A 21,094-nucleotide genomic window follows, 5' to 3' on the forward strand; every position below is an offset into this window, starting at 1 on the left:
AAAAGCTTGAAAAACGAGTCCACCACCTATCTTGTAAAGATAAACGTCTGAAGCAGAACGGGAGAATTCTTTCCTCCACCCAAGTAACCTAATGTTAGTTCCAGGGATTGAGAGCTAGAATTAATGTCTTAATTCACAAACTCCCACTTTTTGTGTCCCCTCTGTCCTTCCTCCCTTCAGTTGTTCAGGTATTACTAAGGCTAAAGAAGGTATTGTGCTGTTGTGACTCAAATTCTTGATTTAAGTGGGCTGCTTATCAGTGATCCTGTTTGAACTGATAAGAGCACTGACTCTTGCTGCCCAGACCATGCCAAATGGCAGGCCTTGCCTTGTCACATTTAGCCCAAACAAAACCTGATCACAGGAGCATTTCTGGTCTTCCTCACTGAAATAAAAGACAGGGGGGAAGTTAAACTTAACAAAAAGCAGCCATGAAGTGAGGCATCTTACCAGCTGGAAACCCAAAGAACAGTTTCCTACTGCAAAGGACTCTGGAGGGAGGCGGATAGCAGATGAAGGTGTGCCATTATGTCTTCCAAAACTTAGGGTGTTGGAAAACCAAGGTGTCTGATGTTGTGAAAAGCTTTATTTGATATAGGACATGGCTTACACATCACTAATAGATTCTGAATTCAGTACTGCTTAGCTACTGAAAATATTTTACTGACTTTCCTTTTGGACCTATAGGTAAAAGGCCCCCAAATTGTCTTATTTTGAAGGTAACAATGCTGAATTTAGAACAGAGTTGGGGTACGGGAGTAAAGAATTTAGTTCTACTCTTGTGTGTGACTATGTGATTAAAAAAAATTAAAAGGTCAAACTTCTGTATGTTTTTATTCTTTTTTAGCTGGTATCCAAATATACTTTATTAATTGAAGCAAGAGATATGGCAGGTCAGCCTTTTGGTTTGTGTACTACGGGAACAGCTGTCATTACAATTGAAGATACAAATGACAATGCACCATCTTTTAAAAACATGCAAGTAAGTCTTCATAAATTGTGTGTGTGTGAAAGGTAAAGAAATGACTGGTTTTTATCCCCTTTCTAATCTCCCCACAGCAGTCCCTCAGATGTGAAGCCTAATGTCCTGACATACTTACTGCCAATATGACTTCTTTTATAAGCATTTGAGATTGCCATTTTGATTGCTCCGTTGTTTGACAATTAGACCCATTTGGTGTATATTAGGTGTTTTCAGTCATTTACCTTACGACTATTGGGTGGAAGCTAATATGATTCATTCACAACTCCTGCTCCAGTGCATAATCTTAGAAATCCAATAATTTAACCATATTTAGGTAAGGCAAGATTCACTGCTAAGCATGTCCACAGCCTCATTGCCTATGATCAGCTTTTAGCTACTTCTGTGTTGCATATGAAAATATGTTAGTGTCAGTGAAGGAGATGCACCAATTTTTTACCACAGTTTTCTTTGCTATTACAACTTTTTTTTCCCCATATAGAAATACTATTTGAACATCATCTTGTTCACCAATAGCTATAACTCAGCTTTAAATCCTTGCTTATTGCGTCTTTCTGAATTATTTTCCTTTCTTCCTTCACATTTTAACTTAAAAATTGTGACTGTTGGTTTTTAGAAGTTTATGCCAGGGATGAAAATTGACTTTTAATTGTTAGGTTAATTTCTCTTCAGTTAGTGACCTTTTTAGGACAGAGACTATGCCTCAGTAAGCATAGGTACAAGCCAAATACAATGGGAGACTTCGTAATATAAAACTGAACAAAAAGTTAATTATTCATCAGTAATATATGTATATTATCTTTTTCACCCACTACTGTATAATATCATCAATAATATTAACTCAGAATTACTCTTATTTGTGCTTCCTGAAATTGTACAGAATAACAGAGTTCTATTAAAAAAAAAAAGGGGGGGGGAAAGCCTTTCATCCCCTGCCATCCAAGTAGAGACATATTTCACCCTTCTTGGCTTTTCTTCTCACTCTTGTGGTTTGTTTATATATATATTTCTAATTTACCCCATCACCTTTTCTAGCTCTGTGCTTGATCATGTTGTACACACATTAGCATCTATAGCTGATGTAACTCAGGGCAGTGTTGCTAATTTACCTTTCTGGGAAGGAGAATTCCAGACTTAATTATGTCAGTGAGAGTTTTAGAGAGTAAAAGAGAGCTGAGATTTCAACTGTTCTCACAGGAAAGGGTTATCATTTAGGAGATAGGGGAGGAGTGGGAGAAATACACTAATGCATTAAAACAAAATAGCTCATTGCACCAGCTTGGTGAATTGGCCCTTTGGGTTTAAGTAGTCTCATTTAAATACAGTATTCCTTCACTCCTGCATTGTACCATTGCGGAATGGCATTCTCAGACTTAAATCAATATTTTCTTTTGATATTTTAAGTATGAAGCATGGGTGGAAGAAAACAGAGTGAATGTAGAAATACTGAGAATTTCTGTTGTTGATCTTGATGAACCTGGTTCACCTGGCTCAGGAGCTGTTTTTGAAATTATAAGAGGAAACGATGATCGCTCCTTTGAAATTACAACAGACCGAAACACAAATGACGGAATTCTGTGTGTTGCTAAGGTAAGTTACAGTGAGGATGCTGGAAGAAAATTTGTATGTCTTGGGGTGTCACTTTTAAAACCAATAACATAAAGCTCATTTTTATTCGATGAATATCTCCAGCTATCAGGCAAATTATGTTTTCTTACTATACTCAACTCTATTCTGAAGCAGATTGCAAAGTGTACTGCAAATTAGGCCTGTGTGTGATATGCAATTTGGACAAAAGTTTAGTAACTCATCTTCCAGACTACTACGCGTTTTTGTGTGTGCAGGATTCAAGGAATTATCTTTTTTTTATCATTCCAGAAGAGCTTGGCATTTTAGGCTGGTTCCACAGTTTGAGTTGTTTAGACTTAGGCATGTAACTGAGGATTGTTCCATGTCTGGGTTTTTAATAGAAACGAGAGTGCGGCCAGAGAGGGAGTGATGGGCACCTTCTCCAGTCTTGTTCCTTCTGTGAGCTGATTGCACTTACCAACTCAGCATAAAACTCTTCAGGTTTTCTTTTGCAGGGTAGTGACTTTAGGTTTGTTTTTCTGGGGTGTGGGGCAGTCCACATACACATAAGATTATGTATAAGTTTAGGTACTTGTTACACCTGATACTTTACAGATATTAGAAAAAAGGACCACTGTACTTGTACTCTGGCGAATTCCTTAGCCTCTTACTGTCTTGTTATCTGTTAAAACTGTGCAATAACAGATGTCTTCTAAGGAGCAGAGAAGTTTAACATTAAAATTTGAAGATGTAAAACACAACAGTGTAGAGAGATGCTGGTTAAATTTGTGTTTTATTTAATGTTTTGTTGCTGGTAGTCATTTTTTAAATAAAGCTTTTCTAAAGCTATATGCAGGGTGTACTAACCCAGCTGCATATTTAGGATAACTCTCCAGCATACTGGAGAGTATTATACCTTTAGGATATAAATAGCTCTATTAATGACATACTACATCCTTGGAGAAGGTGTCTTAAGACTACCTTTGTAGATACTTACTGATCAGCCCCATGAGTTCAGACACATTTGCAATCGTGTAGTCTCATGATAGGTGATAACAAGAAGTGTGATTGACTTGTGCTAGGAAGGAGATATTCATAAGCTAAAATAATGGTCAGCTAGAGACGGGAGGAGAAAATCCCCCACCACATTTAATTCTTCTAACAGCTCTGTTGGTAATTCACTAGCAGAGTGTTACTAATCTAAAACTGTGCTGTGGTGCTACTTACCTTGTTAGGGATAGCTCCTCAGATTCTTTTCTTTGACAAAGTTAGAACTTATTTTTCTCTGAAAATCGTGTCCCTTTACTGTGTCTCAGGCTGGACATTCCAGAAGAATAGATGAGTTCTTTTGTAAATAAATGTGATATTGTACAATTTTGCCTATTTAATAATTGTTTTGGGAAAACAATACCAAGTTTTATATTGGTTTGAAGAAAAAAATCTATTTTACAGGGACTGGATTATGAAAGCTCCAAGCAAAGGACCCTCGTGATTGCTGTCAACAATGAGGCACCTTACATGTTAGCACCACATTCAAGACAACTTGCTCAGAGCACCAGTACTGTTATAGTGCATGTCAAAGATGTTGATGAGGGACCTGTATTCAAACCCTGTTTTCTCAGACTGGAGGTTAAAGATTGTGAGCAGATGGGGACACTTATTGGGCGTTATTTAGCAGAAGATCCAGAAACCGGGAATAGTGAAGGCATATGGTATGTTATTTTACTAGTTTATTTGGAGTACAGCATGAGGGAGATATGGGAAGGGGAAAATAGTTATTGATGCTCTCTGTATGTGTGTATGCATACACGTGTGTGTATGTGCGTGTGTATAAATACAAATATCCAGATCTATATATATATGTGTGTGTGTGTGTGTACATATTTGTTTATTTATTGATTTGTTTGAGATCTTTTCTTAAACAACAAAATTATTCTTAACAGCTACCGGATAGCACCTGGCCAATGTAATTGGATTAGCATAGATGAAAAAACAGGCGAAATCAGAACTACTAAAGTCTTGGACCGAGATGTGGGAGACATGAGACGAGGTCAATGCAATATGACAGTCCTTGCAATAGACAGAAGTGAGTATCAAATGTTCTCAGTATCCTTTGTGGTCTGTAAAAGATCTGCATAAGCAAATCAAATGTAGGAACAGCTATACATGGTCAGACCAGAGGCCCACTTTATCCAGTATTGTACCCTGGGATGACTCTATATCAAATGCCTAAGGAATTTTATACAGCAGGGCGAGCATTTAAGAAATAGCAAAAAATTCTCAATTTTCCCCTCATATTTAGAGTTTTATTTCTAAAAGACTTCTGCTCCCATTTAAAATGCTTTATTAAATTGAAATCCAGAGATTTTGCTGTTGCATTTATTTCTTTATTTCCCCACTGAATTATTTTTTTTGTAAGTGATAGCACGTGGCTGCCCTGAAGTTGACAACAGGGAAAGCAGTGACATATATAATTTTTCAAATATGAAGTTCTTACTCTTGCAGTTGTCCTACTGTTTTCTCTCTGTTTGATCTCTTGGTGTCTTCTTTTTGGAAACCTATAAGCTAAGAGAACCTCTAGTAATAGGTGTATTCATTGCTATATGTTATCAGGTTCATACTCATCCTCAGGAGTTTAGGTTCTGTAACAGTGCTATATATTGCTTGGGTGATGAGCTCTTATGCATTCTATTAATCGTAGGGAAGGGCTGGACGCTCAAGTTCTCATTCTAAAACAGGTTTTGGTTCTGACTTAACTTTAGTGAGCATCTCTTCTTTCTGATTGCTTTGGGTATTTATCTCCTATTTTAGGAGGAGACATAGTGTAGGTGAGATGATTAAATACACCTTTCACTTCCCAAATGCTAAAGGTAGCAAATCAGTCATCAAAGAAAAATGTAAGAAATACAGCTTGCACTTTCAATTCTAAAATATGTCTTACATTAAAAAGGAAAAATAGGTTGCCTTTATTGATCCTATGGTAGGATTTAGCCCTTATCTGCTAAAATATCAGTGGGAATAAATCGCAGACCTTTTGAAGTTGCATTATAGCTAAAAATTCTAAATCTGTGGTGTTATGTGACTTTTTCCAGAGCTTGCATGTTAAAATTAAATATGTTATGATTTAAATTGTTTAGAGCTTTTATTGTATATAAAGAAAATACAATATATGGCTCTGCAATCAGATATCTCCAGAGAAAGTTTTAAGAAGTAGACTTGATGTAATTTTATTGGTATGCATTTGCAAGTATTGGCCATTCCTATATCAGAAATAATCAAATTAGAAGGGAGAGCTTGTTCAGTTCTCACATGTATACTTTAATTATGTAATATGTTCCACTGCTGAATCCTGGTACCACATGATGACTCAGAGGGAAGAGAACAAAAAGAATGACGTTGTATCTGAAAGGTGTTTCTGTTCACAAACAGTGGCATAGGAAAGGGAAAGGGAGGGTAGAGGAATTGTAATTTATTTTCTCTTTCCCGGAGTAAAAAGGCTTGAGACCTTCTTTTTCTGCTTTTGAGTCTCTATCTGACATAGCGTCCTTTACCGCTGACTTACAGGCTGCTTCTATTAGAACGATATCTGTCCCCACACCAATAGACATGCTTAACAAAGTATATTTTGTGTGCATACAGAATATGGAGCTTTGGGACCCCCCTTCCTTTGTGGTGCTCTTTCCATTTGTACAAATACACTTCTGTACATTTAATTTTGACCAGGTTAAACTGCTGCAAATGAATAATATTCAAAGCAAGTCGAGAAGAAACTGGTGTATGTGAACTTGATCTCATGCGCAGGAGAGGCAGAACTTGCAGCTGCAGATTCATTGCTCTCCACTCTGTCTTTCCTGTTGTCTCCCTCCTGTGCCCATAGCTCCACAGTTTCCTTGAGGATAGCACATGCAGGGGAGGAAACCAACTGCAACACTTTCTTCTCTGTCCCCAGAACAGGCTAGTTCCTCCCCATACTCCCCACTTTCTGTTTTTGGTTCCATTTAGTGGTTTCTAACCAAATGACACACTATATGATCAGGCGAGCACAGAGAAGGACTCTGTAGAAGCAGCAGAGCGGGCTATGAAAATTCTTGCTCTGCTTTTAACTAAATCAGTAGCTGCTTTCCACTCTACTTTTAAACTTAGGTATTACAACTGATTATATTTGATTCTGATGCGTAGGAGTAGAAATAAAGAAATAAATGCACATTAGAAATAAGCACTAAAAGTAGTTCTTTTTATTTCACAGGTGGCAAAACAGGCACTGGAACTATTCAAGTTATCATCAAACCTGGGAACAAGAATTACCCACGCATTGCTAAAACTGAGTATATAATGTGCAGAGACAGAAAGCCGATCTGCCTCACTGCGCAGGATGCGGATGAGTCTCCTTTCAGCATGCCTTTTGTATATCGCGTGGCTGACCGTAGTTTGTCTGCCTCATGGAAGGTAACCCGACATAACGGTATGTTCAACTGAATCCTGTTGCACTTTTTAAAAGTAGTAATAGCTTCCATTGCAAGTGGTGTTCTTGCATCTTTGCAGTAAGGCTATTAGGCTGTGCTTCACCTGTTTAATACAGTAACAAGTAGTAATTTTTACTGAGCCTCGTTTATCACAGAAGTTGGCTTACCTGTTTCAGGTCCGATCTCTTAAGTCCCTCTGTGTTTCATTTGCTGTACAGGGGATCTAAAGTAGATAAAGGGGAAACAGCCAGAGTGTTCTGTGTCTTAACTGTTCGGGGTTTGAAATGGTTTGTTTCCAGAAGTTAGCAAGGTGTCACTGTTGGCATGGGAAAGGCAATATAACAAATAGCATCAACACCTCTGGAAAAGAAAGTATACACTCATCACTTCAGAGGAATTTAAGAATCCAATGGCTATGGTGCCAAAGAAAAATACAATTTTTTTTTTTAGGCTGCTATTATGGGAGAGGACTGGGAAACTGAAACATTGCCTAAAATTGATCACAGGTAGCCTAAAAAAATCTTGGTATTTTTTTTCTCAATACTGCTGACATCCAGCACATTTTAGCTGTAGCTGAGTTTGGTGAAAATATTACTGCCTTCCATAATGTATTTATGCTAATTTTGATAATTTTGATAGAAACAGATAAAGGATTTAGTACAAAAGGAGTCACTGTTTCCTAAAATATGTTGATGTGAAAAGTCATAGATGGCAATGGTTTCCTCTGATGACAGCATCAAGAACCAAAAGTACATTTGCTACTGTGTTGTCAAGCCTGAAAGGGGTCTGCTTCTGAAGTGGGACTTCATGACAAAAATTCATTAATAAAAGGAAAAAAGTAGCAAAGTCTGAGAGCAAAGACCATCTGGAAGCTTCAAGGTGTATGTTAGGCAAATTAAAAAATATATTTTAGAAGGGACATAGAGTTTCAGATACCTGAACAAAAATCAACCATTATGTTCATTAATGGCCATCTTGTAGATATTTTTTTACAAATGATTTCTTTCACCCTTTAAAACACATGCTCACTAATCATTGCTACTAGCAGGGCAACAGACTAAATGCATTTCATTTCCCATTGAGTATAGCAACTCCTATGCTAAAGAATGGAAGTGGCGTTAATTTGTTTTTGAATTAATTACTCCAATCAGACCATAAGAAATCCTTTAATAATTGCCAGTTCAGTTGATGGTCTTTATGAGTAAACACTGTGTCATTTGCCATCATGAACTGAATCAACTTCAGAGTTTCAAATCACATATTTTCAGAAGGCTATATAGGTTTTGCTTTTCAATTCTAACATTTAAAAAGGGTGTTGAAATAGGATGTGGAAGACTATAAATCCTTCCAAATACTTACTTGCATGCTACTTGTAGTTTACTGTTAACACGTTAAAGATGATAGCTTTAAACTAGCTAATATCGATCTGGTATCAGTATAGCTATACCAGAATGGAAGAGCATGCTTACAGTGACAGTTGTATAGCTATATCTCATATCAAGGATAGAATCTAGTTGTGTAGTTTTGCACAGAATCTCTTCCGTTCTAGTAACTGATGATGCTTTTCGGACTGTTGGAAACTGACGGGGATAACAAGTGAAAGGGGACAGGGGAGTTTCAATTATTTTTAACAGTGGGTCTCTTTTTGTCTTTTTTGCAGACAAATCAGCATATCTTTCACCAAAGGGTGAAATTCCATTTGGAAAGTACACTATTCCTGTAAGTGTGTCTGATAACGGAGGAAAGCAAGGAGTCACTTATATAACAGTTAATTACTGTAATTGTGATACTCCGAGTGATTGCAGTGAAGACCATACCATTTCCCCTCATGTCTTTCCAAGAGCTGACCCAAATGTTACTCTTGGGGTGTGGGCCATCCTTGCAATGATCTTAGGATCACTATTACTGCTGTGTAAGTATACTTTTTCAATATGAATTGCAAAACACTTATTTTAAAATAAGCTGAGAGAGCTCGATTTCAACTTGACTCAAGCATTTCTTTCTGTTCAGGCTTGTGTAGCCCTCATCACTGACTTAAGTTCTGTTTGTATTGGCGTCACATGCTTCTTGCTCTAGTTCTGTCCTTGTGTCTTACTTACTGTGTGTGAACGTTTGTTTATTCTTTTAAGTACATTTTATGTAAAATGTTCCATATGTTCATGTTAGCAAGGCCAAGAAAGTTCATTCTGTAGGAGTGCTGAAATCTGTTTCCTAGAGCTTTTTGGTGATCCTTCATATTTCATGGACTAAAACATTGAGACTCTGAGGCACTGGATTTAACAATAAATTTTACAAGAGCCAGCATAATGGAGGACAAGTTAGATAGTTCCACAGTAGACCAAACTGTTAAATACATTTTGTGTTACTGAGTTTCTCAAAGACTAACAGATTCTTAACAGGTAAATGTCACTGTTAACCAGTGAGGGGGTGACAGTGATGTACAATAGCAAAGCTACGTCTGTGTTAACCAGAATCAGACAGTCTCTCTGTAGCCATAGATGGTACTGACTGTACTACACAGTGCTCATATTTTTATGGGGAATCCACTGATACTGTAGACTGAATAGACTAATGACATCTCCTCATCTTTCATCACTTGAGGACATGCTAAAGTAACAAACACTTCAGAGTTTTCTTCTTTCAACGACCAGTCTTCTCCCTATTCAATGGCAGCTAGCCAGGTAGATAAAACACTGGGACCTGCACACGTTTTGAAGGTTAGATATATCTGTGTTTTATCTAAACACCACAGATACCTGAATTCATGATGTAATCATGAGGTGGAACTTATAAGAAGTGGAGATGCTCAGCAGAGGTACCTTGTGAAGGGTTAGGTTGGTTTCTGTCACTGCCCCTTGACTGTCCCCTCCGAGACAGACTCAATCTTTTATTGTGGATAGGTTTTACCTAGTGTATCCTGTGCTCAGTGCTGGTATGGATATCTTCTTCCCATTGCCAGAATCAGGAGGCTATCCACTGGGGCCATTGATGCAGATCGTACTGATAGCTGATGCAATGATCAGCTGAATGATCTTGAAAGTGGTTCTGGGCCAATTCCCTCATAAGTTTATGATCAGAGATCAAATTGCTCAGTGGGCAGTTATGCAGAACTAAGTTATTCCTCATGGGCTTTGTTTTTAAGCTATCAGTTTGAAAAGAGAAGGAAAGAGTGGTTCTCTGAATGAAATGTCCAGTTCTTCATTTAGGAGTGGTATTAGTTGCACATGATTCTTTTATACAAACTCATTTCTGGCTGAGTGTCTGTGAGAACGCTTAGTATTTTTACAGTAGCTAAGCTACTGTAGTGCAGTACTACAGTAGTTTACACATTAGTTCCTTATGACATAATTTGACACCTGCTCATCAGTAAATGAAAAAGGTCTTACATACAATCTTCATGTAGGCGTAAGGCATTATTTTCTTCATCCTGATTTTGTGTTTGTTTTCTATATAATACAATTTTGCAGTCTCATAGTGTTTTCAGAAAGGAAGCTTGCATTTCTTTTGGAGAAGCCAAGATGCATTTTAGAAGAAAGAAGTAGTTCAAGAATATAGTGAAGACTCCATTTACTATTTGAAAAAAATGAGTAGATGGATTGGTATTTTTAGAAACAAATGATTGCTTTAATCATGCTTGATGCTTAAGCATTTGAAAAGACTAATACAACAAAATTCATTTTCAGTCAAAAAGAGGTATCATTATGAGATAAAATTCATAATATCTTCTTCACTTACTTCCTCTCTGTAGTAATCTTGATTACAATTTGTGGCTGTTGTGGCTCTGGGGTAATGCACAGACAAGTCACCGATGACTGTGCCAATCACAACTTAATCATTTCAAATACGGAAGCTCCAGGAGAAGAAGTGATGGTGAGTTGCCTATTTATTTCAATGTAGAAACATGTAATTAATATACCCACAGCATTTCAGTTTGAATAGGGGAATACTTGCAAATACATGATTTAGTAAAGGAAATAAGCAATAGAAGGCAGGGATCGATAGATGTGCTTTGGCCATTTAAAAAGAAATTGTAAACTCTGCTTTAGGCAGAGTTAGTAGTACCATATATATATAAAATATATGCTCTCCTATTATTACAAAACCCTATTCCCAGTTGCTTATAACTCTTCCAAACTTTAGTTGTTTGGGTTGGAAGTTTTAGGTGGATATTTTAATTATTTCAGTCATTTTCAGTAATGAGATCAGATGAAAATTTACTGTTAAATATATGCTTATGGCAAAGCATTATCATTTCACTTCCTTGGAGAAGGAATATTAAATTTGGCAGATAGTTTTTGTAGATATGACAAGTACATTTTCTTCCTTTCTCTTAAAATAAATGATCAATCAGTTGATTTCTGAGCTGGTAGAAAAATTATAATTGAACAGTCTATGTTCAGTAAATATGTTCTTCATTTTGGCAACTAAACTATTTTGAGATTCCGTGTACCATGAATATAGTCCAGCCCAGGACTGCATGCATGCGCTAGGAACTTACCTCTTCAGGTGCTGCCCCTTTTCCTCCCCATTCCACCTCCAAAAATTAGAATTAGGAGATTACACTAAAAATCATTAAGTTTACTTCACTCTGAAAAACAAGAATGCTATCTTAATGCTGACAAATGTCAAATTTCTGGTCGTCTATGAAGCATTAACTTAGTGCCCTTATAAGCTGGTATGTAGTCTTTATTTATGTGACCCCATAGTAGTTTTTCCATGTTTGACTGAGTGTACAGACTTAATGTGTGATGAAACAGAAATGAAGTTTAAGCTTGTAATTGTGTATCTGATTTAACAGATTACAAGTAGGTGACTTTGCAAACCAAACATTACTTTTATGTGATATCTTATGTGATATTCAGTTGTTGTTGCATCTCATATAATATCTAAATGCATTTTTTTTTTCTCCTTTGTCAAAGTAACCTTTTCTAAGGACCGCTGACTGATCTTTATAGACACAGTGTTGAGGATAGATTTTTGTACAAAATGTCACAAAGCAAAAATTGAGACTTTTCAATTTTAAGTACTAACAGTTCCCAATTTTTTTATCCTTTTGAATTAAAAATGTGTGTCTTTTTTAGGATCACAATGTAATTCCTTTACAAAATACAAATGATCAAGGAGGATATGGAATAAAAACAGGCGATCAACAAACCTTTGAAATGGTAAAAGGAAAAGGGCATACTCTGGAATCCATCAAGGGAGGCGGACATCAGACTCTGGGATCAGTCAAAGAAGGAGGAGGACAGCCTATGATGGATACCTGTAGATATTCATACTCAGAATGGCATAATTTCACACATCCTCGCTTAGGTGAAGTAAGTATTCTGATACTGGTCTCCTGGAGTCTGCATTATTATCAATGTATACAACCTTTTCAAGGAAGAAATCATGTATTTGGGTAGAAAGCTTTTCTCCCTTATTCTTACCTGTTCCCCTAACTCCTATTTGGAATATGTCTCTTTAGGTAAAAAATCATCCTTCATCTGTTGTAGACATAGGCAGACTTTCTTTGCTTGACTTAAATTTTAAGCAGTATGCTATTTTTCATTTAGAATATTTTAATTTAGAATAATTACTTTACTCAGGTTTCTGTGTGTGTGTGTGTTTTGTTTTTTGTGTGTGTTTTTTTTTTTTTGAGAATGTCTCTCTGCTTTTATTCTAACTGCTTTCTTTGTACTAATTTAAGACCTGATATTTATCTTGGCAATAGTGTAAGAATGTATGTAGAGCATTAGCATTATAGTTACACCATGCTTTAGAGATCAAAAACTCTTTACTACTTGCCTGACTAGTTAAGTGTAAATCAGACTTTTAATTTCAAGTGGATTTTAGTTGTTTGACAGGTTATTTAAACAGGTTCTTCCTCTATTACTGTTACATACATGATTAATAGAAATGATTTCTTTATTAAATACTTATATTTTATAGTCTGAATGATACAGACCAATCATGTGCATTTTTTGTATGTAGGAATCCATTAGAGGACACACTCTGATTAAAAATTAATCAATGAAAGGTAAATCAAAGAAATTATTTTTATGCAATATGTTTAGGATAACAATTTAAGAAAATAACAAGGTATGTTCTCTTCCTATGCAGAAGGTGCACCTATGCAGACAGGATGAAGAACAGAAACATTCTGAAGATTATCTCCTTTCATATAACTATGAAGGAAAAGGATCTTTGGCTGGTTCTGTAGGCTGCTGCAGTGATCAGCATGAAGAAGAGGCACTTGACTTCTTAGATCAGCTGGAACCCAAGTTTAGGACATTAGCAGAAACATGTGTAAAAAGATAAATGTGCCTTTCACAGTGCTGAAAAAAACTGTAAATAAGTGGCTGTCATGCTTTTGTGATATTAGTTATTTTGGAATTGAACGCAACAGATTCTTCCACTGTGTTCTTTCTGGGGGAGAGGTTTATCAGGATTAATTTAGAGTTGTGAGAGTGTAAGTAACTCTTCCTTTAAATTTACAATAGATTTTTTTATCTCTACTAGACACATTCCATCAAAAATGAGGGAGTCAAAACTTTTTTTTTCCTTAAACTGTGTTAATATAGTAGTGCTAGTTTCTACTTAGATTACATTTCTTATTCTTTGTGATTACTTAAAACACAAAACTAAGTTTTTTTCCTCTTAACTAATTATCCAGCTTGAAAACTTTGTTGTATTTGGCATTGGAGAAGGAAAGCTTTTTTTTACTCACTGTCTCTTTGTTTTCTTTTCATTCTGTGGAAATAAAACCAAAAATATTACTGGTGAATATCAAATACCTTGTTAATTTCTAACATATATGAACTGAGATACAAAACAGTTTTTCATTTTTCACATAAAATAAAAAATACTGATGACTGCATTATAAAACTTTATATTTTGATTAAAAATTAAATATATATATTGTATATATGTAAAATAATATTAAAAAATATATTTTTCTCCTAATGGGTTATCACCCATCAAACTTGCTATCCTAAGGGATTTATGGCATCAACAAATAGGGTATCAGCATTGTGTGCGAGTATATGTTTTTCTTTTAGGAAATAAGAGATTTAAAAAAATCAGGAAATAGGGATAATTGTTGTACTTAAATGAATGCAAGACAAATCTCATGTTTACTTGACTTAAGTTTGTACCTCAGTTTCTTGTGAGTTTTAACATAGTATCATTACAGAAATGACGAACATTGCCAAGAGTTTTGTCCATCATAGCTACCACTGCCTTTTTGACTTGTCTTGTTATGAACTTCATTAAACTGTTTTTTTCTGTAAGTAGAACTGGGAGAAGATACAGCCCAAATGGACTGATCATTCACCACATTAATAACATGTTTTAAAGCTAGCTTTGTTTGAGATGCAAAAATATACCAGGACAAACCATCGGTTTTGTGTGTTGTGTGGTGGTTGTAGAGGTATGCATTTACACAGACCTCTGGCAGAAGTCATCTGAATCTCATTTGTATTTTGCTAGATAAAGCATACATATACACTATATATAGATATATATAAAAAAAATATAGATATATACAAAACTGTGTAATACATATGGCAGTAGCGTGACCTGAGGATTGTCATGAGCTACTTCTGAAATTCAGCCTCTGCTTCCCAGGTTCTGTATATTTTTAGCATTTGCTCTCCTGGTGAAGTAATCTGTCTGCTGCACTCTGGGGATTCTCCTGTGCCTTGAAAGAATGTCTTCCTGCTGATGAGAAACTGGTTCAATTACTTATTTCGGGTTTTGTAATTCTGCTTCTAGGATTTGCTCTGTAAACATATGCCTTAGGGAGATACTTTTTAAATTTATTATAGCTAATGATCTATAAAAGGAATTATTAATAACAATGAATAACTCCCAAAATTAACAATTCAGAGCTCTGAATTTCATTGCACAACTGCTTCTGACTTCTGGTGCTGGCAGTGAATTCCACGTGCAACTTACAGCCACTGAAAACCCATGACAGTATAAAAATCTGCTGAAGTTATAAAATAGTACTTTTAAAACCTTTATGCATCTTACACTGTAAATGGGCTTCAGAATATTTCTAATAGGAACTAACTGTGGTTAGTAATCTTCAGAGACCAATGTTAAATGTATTTTAATCTATCATTTGAAAGTGGTGGCAAATTCATGCTACTCTGTCCATTGCCAGTGCTAAGAGTGACAGTCAGCAGCAGCAAAGTGTTAGATGAGAACCAAGGTATTATGAACCTATTTTATTACTAGAAATAAATGCTAACACTACTCTTTTGGATGCTACTCTTCCTTATCACTAACATAAATGAGTTTTGCTGTACATGGAAAGGCCAGATCTGTGGCTAGTATAAGTCAGGATAGCTCTGCTAATGCAAATCAAGCTCTGCTGACTTTATACCAGGTGAAGATCTGTCCCCTAGTGATCTCCTTGTTTTTTTTGTCTCATATCTTTATCTTTAGTTGTTGGCTATAGACTTTTTAAGGTAATGTTAAAGTCTTTTTCCCCTTTTTATGTTTATTATTATTATTATTATTATTGTATTAACATCCTATAGTTCAGAAGGACCTAGGATAATAACAGAATGTACTCTTTTGAAAATTGGGGAAGGGGGGAAGGGCCATAGAGAAACCTTTAGAAATATGGCTTCTTTCCTCAAAAAATGTAATAGTAGTACTGTTCAAAAAATAGATGAAATTCATTTGTGCTTTGATGTAATTGTTTTTGGGTTTAGCTATTTTAAGTAGATGGTTGCCACCTTTCCACTCTTGGATTAAAATAATAATTTATTGAAAGCAAAATAATGTTTTCCACTCTAATTTACATTCAAATTACATGCTTTTTTTTTTTTTTTTTACATTTCAAAGAACATAGATAATTAGTTACTTTCATTTTTTTCTGTCTTTTTTTTTTTTAAATGAAGCACAAATTTGGAATCAATGCTATTTGTTTCTGTTTTTTTAAAAATTAAAGTTGCATAACTGAACCAGCTATTTTTGTAAAACCGAGAGTAGAAAGACGGTAGAGATGCTTTTAAAAAATGAACTGTAAAACATCATTCACAGTGTATCTTCTAATCATGTGAATGACAACTTTGTATAAAGAATTAAGGTTTACAAATACTATGTATCAAATAACACATTTGTATAAAGCATACAAATGAAATATTTCAAAATGAATACTTCACTGATTGTTACTATCTTGAATCATCTTAAAAATTATGAAGATTTGTTCTCTTCAACTAGGTCATTTCCAAACTAACTAGTTGTGTAAACATTATCTTAACATCATGTTTTAGGTGTATTTTGTACAACAGTGAGTAATAATTTTTTTTCAAAATAAAAGGATCTTCTACAAAAACTGTTCCTATCTTGTACATGAACTAGTTTATGAAGATAAACATGCCTGTTTCTGAAGTGTGTTGGATTTTTAAGTTTTAAAATGCTTTTAGGATGTTATACTGCTGTAACACTAGCACTGTTTGTCCTTGCAAGTGTGAGCAATGGTGAGTCGTAGGTGAAGTCTTACAACCTAGTATGGGCAGTTGCCTGTGGAGCTTCCCTAATGCTTGTATAAAATGCTCACAGCACCCTTTATGAGTTCAAGATCTTAAAAGTGCAAAGTGTTACTCAGTCATCTCCCTGATAAACTGTGTAACTGCATAGTAAATTTGCAAAACTATACAGTGCCAATTTTGAGAACCCCTAAAGAAAGCCATTGAGAGCAGATAACCCACACTTTTAGCAGTCGTAAAGGTGCAGAATATTAGTATTACAGAGATTGTTTGAGCAGTGGAATAGCAACTGAAATGGTATGTTCAGGGAATTGATATATTTCAGCTATAGCTCATCTGATGGGTGCAAATCATTCCAGCCCTGAGTTCCCTGACGTGAGGGGCCAAGCGGCACTGCCCAGGAGCAGTAAGGAGAGGAGCAATATGGGCAGGTAGGCTCGGGGAGCCAGGCTCTTTGGCAGCAGCCACAGGGCTTCAAACGTCCTGACGCTGCCCACCGCAACGCCCAGAGCAGCATGCGCAGGCAGAGCTTGGCATGAGTGTGCTGGCCATCCCCATGGGACTGAAGGATATTACGCCCACAGTGCTGAGTGCTTTTACAGCTGCATTAGCCAGGAAGAAGTTGTGAGGACTGGGGGTGAGAAGAGAGGAAAAGGTCTGAAACTGCCTGAGTTGGATCACCCATGTCGAGGCTACACTTCAGCATCACCATGAAATTGGGATTCAGCATCTCTCATTGGTACCTGGATCTTGCCTTTTTCCTGGGTTGATGTATTTTCTCTTGCAGGGGGAGAGATAAAAAATTCTTTTATCACAAGGCTATTAAACAAGGTGATACTCTCTCTCTTTTAATCCCATTCAGTGCCTTCTGAAGAAGTTAAAGGCAAGCTATCTTTGATTAAAAGCACAGTGTTACTGGAACAGAAATGCACCTGAGATGAGAAAGGCACCAGCCTGTCTGATGGAGTTGGCCTTACACTGAAAACTGACTACTGTGAAATATATCACCTTGTTTTGTATTTTGGTTTTGGCCTTATAGCATTAACAGATTTATACTTCTTAAAGGAAAATGTGTGTGTGTGTGTTGTTTTTTTTTTTTCCCCCATGATGTATTGTTGATTTCCACCCCAAAATTAATTATCACATCTCACTATATCTGTCTACAAATCATTTACAGACTTCAAGTAGAACAGTATGAATAGAATCATTCAAACCTCTGTAATCTTTAATGTATTTAATGTTACAGATTTATCAAATGACAGCACCTGCCCTAGATATTAAAGAAATATAAGGTGAAAAATAAGGTAAAATAATTGGAAATTTTGGAAATGCTAGAATTAAAAAGCGGCTCATGTAATACTAATGGTTAGCAATTCTATGCAAGAAAATCTATCGAAGTGATATACATGTTGTTTACACAGCTTTCAAATGTCCAGCAGTCTTGTGCTTACTGAGATGTAGTGTGAGTGCTCACTGAAACACATGGAAAACTTTGTGTGTGATGGTTTTCATCAACAAGTACCTAAAGAAATCTGCAAGCCCAGAGTACCATCTTCATATGATTTGGAGGAGCCTGGAGAATCAGATTGTCCTTTATGTTCAAATAACTCCCAAAGCAATTTATTCTACTCTTCTAACCCAACCACCTGTTTCTCCCTTCTTCCTTGCTGTCTTTATCCTCAGCCTCTGTTTCTTTGCATATACAGGCATACCTTGTTTCATTGCGCTTCACTTTATTGTGCTTCGCAGACAATTGCGTCTTTTATAAATTGAGGGTTTGTGGCAACCCTGTGTCGAGCAATTTGATTGGCACCATTTTTCCAACAGCATGTACTCACTTCATGTCTCTGTGTCACATTTTGGTAATTCTCGCAATATTGCAAACTTTTTCATTATTATTATATCTGTTATGGTGATCTGTGATCAGTGATCTTTGATGTTACTATTGTAATTGTTTTGCGCACCACAAACTGCACCCATATAAGATGTCAAACTTAATCGATAAATGTTGTGTGTGTTCTGACGACTCCACCGACCAGCCGTTCCCCCATCTCTCTCCCTCTCCTTGCGCCTCCCTATTCCCTGAGACACAACAACATTGAAATTAGGGCAATTGATAAGCCCACAATGGCCTCTAAGTGTTCAAGTGAAAGGAAGAGTCGCATGTCTCTCACTTTAAATCAAGAGCTAGAAACGATGAAGCTTAGTGAGGAAGGCATGTCGAAAGCCAAGATAGGCGAACGCTGGGCCTCTTGTGCCAAACAGCTAGCCAAGTTGTGAATCCAAAGGAAAAGGTCTCGAAGGACATTCAAAGTGCTACTCCAGTGAACACACAAATGATAAGAAAGCGCAACAGCCTTATTGCTGATAGGGAGAAAGTTTTAGTGGTCTGGACAGATGATCAAATCAGCCACAACATTCCCTTAAGCCAAAGCCTCATCCAGAGCAAGGCCCTGACTCCCTCCAATTCTAGGAAGGCTGAGAGAAGTGAGGAAGCTGCAGAAGAAAAGTTTGAAGCTAGCAGAGGTTGGTTCATGAGGTTCAAGGAAAGAAGCCATCTCCATAACATAAAAGTGCAAGGTGAAGCAGCAAGTGCTGATGTAGAAGCTGCAGCAAGTTATCCAGAAGATCTAGCTAAGAGAATTGATGAAGGTGGCTACACTCAACAACAGATTTTCAGTGCAGACGAAGCAGCCTTCTATTGGAAGAAGATGCCATCTAGGACCTTTGTAGCTAAAGAGGAGAAGTCAACGCCTGGCTTCAAAGCTTCAAAGGACAGGCTGACTCTCTTGTTAGGGGCTAATGCAGCTGGGGACTTGAAGTTGAAGCCAATGCTCATTTACCATTCCGAAAATCCTACGGCCCTTAAGAGTTATGCTAAATTTGCTCTGCCTGTGCTCTATAAATGGAACAACAAAGCCTGGATGACAGCACATCTGTTTACAACATGGTTTCCTGAATATTTTAAGCCCACTGTTGAGACCTACTGCTCAGAAAAAAAGATGCCTTTCAAAATATTACTGCTCATTGACAATGCACCTGGTCACCCAAGAGCTCTAATGGAGATGTACAACAAGACTGATGTTGTTTCCACGCCTGCTAACACAACATCCATTCTGCAGCCCATGGATCAAGGAGTCATTTCGACCTTCAAGTCTTATTATTTAAGAAACACATTTCGTAAGGCTACAGCTGCCATAGATAGCAATTCCTCTGATGGATCTGGGCAAAGTCAATTGAAAACCTTCTGGAAAGGATTCACCATTCTAGATGCCATTAAGAACATCGGTGATTCATGGGAGGAGGTCAAAATATCAACATTCACGGGAGTTTGGAAGAAGTTGATTCCAGCCCTCATGGATGACTTGGAGGGGTTCAAGACTTCAGTGGAGGAAGTAAGTGCAGATGTGGCGGAAGCAGCAAGAGAACTAGAATGAGAAGTGGAGCCTGAAGATGTGACTGAATTGCTGCAATCTCATGATAAAACTTGAACGGATAAGGAGTTGCTTCTTATGGATGAGCAAAGAAAGTGGTTTCTTGAGATGGAATCTACTCCTGGTGAAGATGCTGTGAACACTGTTGAAATGACAACACAGGATTTAGAATATTGCATAAACTTAGTTGATAAAGCAGCGGCAGGGTTTGAGAGGATTGACTCCAATTTTGGCAGAAGTTCTGTTGTGGGTAAAATGCTATCACACAGCATCACATGCTACAGAGAAATCCTTTGTGAAAGGAAGAGTCAATCGATGCGGCAGACTTCACTGCTGTCTTATTTGAAGCAATTGCCACAGCCACCCCAACCTTCAGCAGCCACCACCCTGATCAGTCAGCAGCCATCAACATCGAGGCAAGACCCTCCATCAGCAAAAAGATTACAATTCACTGAAGCTCAGATGACGGTTAGCGTTTTTTAGCAATAAAGTGTTTTTTAATTAAGGTATGTACATTGTTTTTTAGACATCATGCTATTGCACACTTAATAGACTACTGTATAGTGTAAACATAACTTTTAGATGCACTGGGAAACCAAAAAATTTGTGTGACTCGCTTTATTGCGATATTCACTTTATTGTGGTGGTCTGGAACCAGACCCACAATATCTCCGAGGTATGCCTGTACTAGTATTAGCTCTTACCTCCTAAAAGGCCTAGTTTTCTCATGTACCAAATTTCTTTGTCCCAATTTACCCTTTCCTCTACCACTAGTATTCCAGTTCAGCTCATGTGTCGTCTGTGTCTGAGTGGGCTTTCTGCATGCCAGGAGAGTCAGTACAGGGAGTATATGGAAAAAACAATTAACTTAGTATAAGCATCTAACTGTAGACATCTACACATGAGGTAATCACCCTGGAGCCCATTTATAGTTAGCAGAGCTTTAGACAATGGAGTCTAGGTGATGATTCACCTAATGGCCTCCATTTGGTTGGTGAATCTCATCCAGTGTTCCTCACTTCAGTTACGAGGTCCATGGTTACAGGAACAACTAAAGGAAAGTCTTGGTTAACCTCAAAAGTTCTTAGATGAAACAGGCTTTGCACAGTTGATGCTTTATGGATTAGCCGTCAGAAATGCTTTATCTACAAAGTGCAAATC

General features: G+C 36.9%; 1 protein-coding gene and 1 pseudogene across 3 annotated transcripts in view; both read left to right on the forward strand.

The window, feature by feature from the left end:
* The window catches only part of DSC1 (desmocollin 1), a 28,338-nt gene extending 10,855 nt beyond the window's left edge, over positions 1-17,483 (forward strand). Inside the window, exons 8-17 of one of the 3 annotated variants that reach the window (XM_067290609.1) lie at positions 848-982; positions 2,387-2,572; positions 4,004-4,263; positions 4,495-4,637; positions 6,798-7,013; positions 8,675-8,926; positions 10,763-10,884; positions 12,096-12,332; positions 12,988-13,033; positions 17,362-17,483. In XM_067290609.1, the coding sequence (XP_067146710.1) occupies positions 848-982; positions 2,387-2,572; positions 4,004-4,263; positions 4,495-4,637; positions 6,798-7,013; positions 8,675-8,926; positions 10,763-10,884; positions 12,096-12,332; positions 12,988-13,023 (1,587 nt within the window). In that variant the 3' untranslated portion in view covers positions 13,024-13,033; positions 17,362-17,483. Of the gene's footprint in view, positions 1-847; positions 983-2,386; positions 2,573-4,003; positions 4,264-4,494; positions 4,638-6,797; positions 7,014-8,674; positions 8,927-10,762; positions 10,885-12,095; positions 12,333-12,987; positions 13,034-13,116; positions 15,797-17,361 lie in introns of those variants that run through there. The other 2 variants (XM_067290608.1, XM_067290606.1) reach the window with 2 other exon arrangements.
* A 953-nt stretch (positions 17,484-18,436) lies between these two features.
* Positions 18,437-20,416, forward strand: LOC136991243 (tigger transposable element-derived protein 1-like; annotated as a pseudogene).
* The last annotated feature ends 678 nt before the right edge of the window (positions 20,417-21,094 follow it).

The sequence above is a fragment of the Apteryx mantelli genome, chromosome 2 (assembly GCF_036417845.1).
Source record: "Apteryx mantelli isolate bAptMan1 chromosome 2, bAptMan1.hap1, whole genome shotgun sequence".
Taxonomy (NCBI): domain Eukaryota; kingdom Metazoa; phylum Chordata; class Aves; order Apterygiformes; family Apterygidae; genus Apteryx; species Apteryx mantelli.